The sequence below is a fragment of the Hylobates moloch genome, unplaced genomic scaffold, assembly GCF_009828535.3.
Source record: "Hylobates moloch isolate HMO894 unplaced genomic scaffold, HMol_V3 SCAFFOLD_10, whole genome shotgun sequence".
NCBI classification, from domain to species: Eukaryota; Metazoa; Chordata; class Mammalia; order Primates; family Hylobatidae; genus Hylobates; species Hylobates moloch.
In genome coordinates, this window is record NW_026652285.1 from 66,917,209 (window position 1) to 66,922,531 (window position 5,323).

At 40.2% G+C, this 5,323-nt stretch overlaps 1 protein-coding gene across 1 annotated transcript in view; it reads right to left on the reverse strand.

The window, feature by feature from the left end:
• The window catches only part of LOC116475432 (putative ankyrin repeat domain-containing protein 20A2), a 54,161-nt gene that overhangs the window by 27,212 nt on the left and 21,626 nt on the right, over positions 1-5,323 (reverse strand). Inside the window, 1 exon segment of the mRNA XM_058445915.1 lies at positions 731-761. Coding sequence (XP_058301898.1) covers positions 731-761 — 31 coding nt within the window.

Genomic DNA, 5,323 nt, shown 5'->3' on the forward strand with positions numbered 1-5,323 from the left:
GAACTAGAAATACCATTTGACCCAGCCATCCCATTACTGGGTATATACCCGAAGGACTATAAATCATGCTGCTATAAAGACACATGCACACGTATGTTTATTGCAGCACTATTCACAATAGCAAAGAGTTGGAACCAACCCAAATGTCCAACAACGATAGACTGGATTAAGAAAATGTGGCACATATACACCATGGAATACTATGCAGCCATAAAAAATGATGAGTTCGTGTCCTTTGTAGGGACATGGATGAAACTGGAAAACATCATTCTCAGTAAACTATCGCAAGGACAAAAAACCAAACACCGCATGTTCTTACTCATAGGTGGGAATTGAACAATGAGAACTCATGGACACAGGAAGGGGAACATCACACTCCGGGACTGTTGTGGGGTGGGGGGAGGGGGGAGGGACAGCATTAGGAGATACACCTAATGCTAAATGACGAGTTAATGGGTGCAGGAAATCAACATGGCACATGGATACATATGTAACAAACCTGCACATTGTGCACATGTACCCTAAAACCCTAAAGTATAAAAAAAAAAAAAAAAAAGACTCAGACTTTAAAATAGTTATTCTAAATCAATCAGTGTAATCCACCATATTAAAGAAGAAAAAGCATGTGATTATATCAGTTGATGCAGGAAAAATGCATTTAATAAGATCCAATACCTATTCATGATAAAAAAAAAATTCTCCCAACAAATTAAGAATAGTGGGGAATTACCTCAACTTGATAAAGGGCATCTCCCAAACACCTAGAGTGAACATCATACTTAATAGTGAAAGATTGACTACTTCCCCCCTAAGACCAGAAACAAGGCAAGGAGATTTGTTCTTATAACACTGGAAGTTCAAGACACTGTTATCAGTCAAGAAAAAGAAATAAAAGGCCTGCATATTGTAAAGGAAGAAAAATCATTGGTATTTGCAAATGATATAATGGTTTACGTAGAATATCTTAATCTACCAAAAACCAAAAGAAATCAATTCTTAGAATTGATAAATGAGGTCAGCAGAGCTGCAGGATACAAGATCAACACACAACAGTCAACTGCATCTCCGTATACTATCAATGAACATTTGAAAACCAAAACTAAAAACACAATATATTTTAGAGTCACTCCAAAGAAAATAAAATACTTAGGTATATACATAACAAAATGGGATCTGTATAATGAAAGTTACAAAGTGCTGATGAAATAAATGCTTAAAGATTGAAATAAATGGAGAGATATTTAGTGATGATGCATTGAAAGACTCAGTAAAGATGTCAGTTCTTCTCAAATTGATCTATAACTTTAAAGCATTTCCTATCAAAATTCTAGCAAGGCTTTTTATATTCATAGACAGACTTATTCTAGAATTTATAGGGAAAGGCACAAGCCCTAGAATAGCTATAACAATTTTGACAAGAAAATAGTGGAGAAATCACTATTTAATACTGTCTTTACTATGATAGCTGCAATAATTAGATCCTGTGATATTGACAGAGGCGTGGACACATAGATGAATGGAACAGAACAGAGAACCTGGAAATAGACCCACACAAATATGTTCAACTGGTTTTTGACAAAGGTACGGAAGCAATTCAATGGAGAAATTTCAACAAATGGTGCTTTTGCAATTGGACATCAACCTAAACCTCACAACTTATACAAAAATTAACTCAAATGGATCAGGGACTTAAATGTAAAATGTAAAACTATAAAACTTTTCAAAAGAAAAAAGCCAGAAAATCTTTAGGCTCTAGAACTAGGCATAGTTGTTTTTTTTTTTTTTTTTTTTTTTTTTTTTTTTTTTTTTTTTGAGACAGAGTCTCGCTCTGTTGCCAGGCTGGAGTACAGTGGCGCCATCTTGGCTCACTGCAACCTCTGCCTCCCGGGTTCAAGTGATTCTCTTGCCTCCCCCTCCCAAGTAGCTGGGACTGCAGGCACGTGCCACCATGCCAAGCTAATTTTTGTATTTTTAGTAGAGACAGGGTTTCACCATGTTGGCCAGGCTGGTCTCCATCTCCTGACCTCGTGATCTGTCTGCCTCGACCTCCCAAAGTGCTGGGATTACAGGCGTGAGCCACCAAGCCTGGCCAAACTAGGCATAGTTTATATACTTGCTACCCCAAGCATAATATGTAAAAAGAAAAATCAACTATGTTAGGACCTCATCAAAACTAAAACCTTGTGTTCTGTGAAAGCCCATGTGAAGGACAGTGGCAGACTGGGAGGAGATATTTGCAAACCACAAATAACAAAGGACTAGTATCTAGATACCAAGAAATCTCAAAACTCAATGGCAAAAAACAACCCAGTTAGAAAATGGGCAAACACTATTTCACCAAAAAGGTGAAATAAGTTCATGAGCAAAAAAAAAAAATGGCAAATAAACACATGACAAGATATTTCACATCATTAGCCACTGGGGAAGTGAAAATATAAAGCCACAGTGGGCTATCACTACGCACCTATCAAGTGGCTAAAATAAAAGCCAGCGAGAACTTAAAATGCTGGTAAAGATGTGGAGGAGCTGCGTTACTCATGGATTTTTGGTAGGAACATGGCTGTGGATAGTTTTGTACCCAAGGCAAGTGCTCTCCTGCGTCTTTGCAGTGCCAGCCTTGACAGGCTGCTTGTTGACTTCTTACAGAAGTAATGGAAGCCAGGAGACAGTGTAATGATATCCTCAAATTCATGGGGGTGGAGGAATCCGTTAAAAATGAGACATTTTAAGCCAGGCGCGGTGGCTCACGCCTGTAATTCCAGCACTTTGGGAGGCTGAGGCGGGTCGATCGTGAGGTCAGGAGATCGAGACCATCCTGGCTAACACGATGAAACCCCATCTCTACTAAAAATACAAAAAATTAGCCAGGCAAGGTGGCGGGCGCCTTTAGTCCCAGCTACTGGGGAGGCTGAGGCAGGAGAATGGCGTGAACCCTGGGGGGCGGAGCCTGCAGTGAGCCGAGATCGCGCCACTGCACTCCAGCCTGGGCGACAGCGAGACTCCGTCTCAAAAAAAAAAAAAAAAAAAGAGAGACATTTTAAGTAAACAAAAAGTAGGAGAATTTGTCACCAGCAGAGCTCCACAAAGGGAGTACTAAGACTGTTCTTCAAGCAGAAGGAAAATGACCAAAGTAATCCTCCATCTCCAAAAATATACGAAATCTAATTAATCTAGTTTCCATGCTCTGCCTGGCCCAGTGAGTTTTGGCCCTGGCTGCACATCAGAATTACCAATGGAATTAAAAAAAAAAACAACCCTTTATATCCTTCTTCAGCTGGTTTGGTGTATGGCCCAGGGTCACTAATGGTACTGGTGTGCAGCCTTGGAAGTAACAGGGTGGACTCAGAAGGAGAGAAGAAAGTGGTGTCATGGCTTAAATGGAACACACTGTCCTCCTGGTTTCTCGGCCTCACCTTTATGCCTGGTATGTCTTCCTGTGGCAGCATTTGTTCTGGCTAGGCTGAAATGACCCTCCTCAGCTCTGGCTTCTCCCTCTTTTGCTCCGGTCAGCACCAAATCCTGTCCATCACACTGGTGTGGTATCTCACGCTTTTATCCTTTTCTCTTCATTGCCATTGCCACCCTTGCAATTTGGGCACCTTTTACATTTTGACTGTGATAGCTGGTCAGTGGCAAAAACCACAGTTACTTTTGCACCAACGTATAGAATCTCAGCTTCCAATGTCATCTTCCTCTTTCAGTTTGTCTTGCACAGTCTTACCAACCCAATCTTTGTAAAGCATAACTCATGCTACTGCCCTATTTAGAGACATTTTTAGTGCTCCCCTCCCCAGTGTTCACAAAATAATCTCAAATTTAATACTTTTGAAAACAAAATCAAGTTGTTTTCCTATTGAATACCCTTTGATCACACCCACGGCTCCTGTTACCACAGCATACAGGATGCGACATGATTGGAGGCCTGTTTCGTCTCCATCCTCATCCCGTAGCACTCCTTCTTCTGCTCACCATGGCCCAGCTAGAGTCTGGGTTTTTCCTTGCCTTTGGGCTGAACTTGCCGATTACTCCGCAAGCTGTTTGCATGCTCTTTTCTTACCTTTCAGGTCTTGATCCCATGCTTAGTCTTTGGAGTAGCGCCCCCTTGCTTATCTAAAGTGAATCGTATCCATTTCTAATCTAATCGGCATGCTCTTCATTTCTTTTATTGTTGATCATCTTCATCTTGTTGACTTCTGTATGTGTTCGTTGCCTCTTCCCTTTTCCCTCACTGGAATGTAAACCCCTTGAAAGCAGCGGCCTCAACTCTTGTTGGCTGCTACATCTCCAAAGCCAGGTACATAGGAGGTGCTCAATAAATATCCCCTAATCTATTTTGAATATAGATACACTATAGTAAACATTTCATAACAAAGCAACTTTCTGACAAGAGAATCTTGTTTGTTCAGTGATTTGGACAATATAGTACTATGTAGTTGGTTATTGAAATTCTGCCTGTTCCCATTCTTACATGTAACGTTTGGATGAATGAAGGGCAGGAAATGTGGTAGGAAATTAAACCATATAGGGAAAAAACTGATGTCTAGGTTGGACAAACAAGCTGGAAATAGAATTCTGTCATTTCTGCAAGATCCAAGAGTCTCTACCTTGACTATACCCTTATGTCTCTGAAATTTCTATAATCTTTTTCTGTTGCTTCAATAATAATAATTTAAAAAATTTGATAGTCAAATTACAGGTCCTGTTTTTATTTTTTATTTATTTATTTTTTTTACCTTCCTCCCTGCTGAGTTTCATTTCTTTTTTTTTTTTTTTTTTTTATACTTTAGGTTTTAGGGTACATGTGCACAATGTGCAGGTTTGTTACATATGTATCCATGTGCCATGTTGGTTTGCTGCACCCATTAACTCGTCATTTAGCATTAGGTATATCTCCTAATGCTGTCCCTCCCCCCTCCCCACACCCCACAACAGTCCCCGGAGTGTGATGTTCCCCTTCCTGTGTCCGTGAGTTCTCATTGTTCAATTCCCACCTATGAGTGAGAACATGCGGTGTTTGGTTTTTTGTCCTTGCGATAGTTTACTGAGAATGATGTTTTCCAGTTTCATCCATGTCCCTACAAAGGACATGAACTCCTCATTTTTTATGGCTGCATAGTATTCCATGGTGTGTATGTGCCACATTTTCTTAATCCAGTCTATCGTTGTTGGACATTTGGGTTGGTTCCAACTCTTTGCTATTGTGAATAGTGCTGCAATAAACATACGTGTGCATGTGTCTTTATAGCAGCACGATTTATAGTCCTTTGGGTATATAGCCAGTAATGGGATGGCTGGGTCAAATGGTATTTCTAGTTCTAGATCC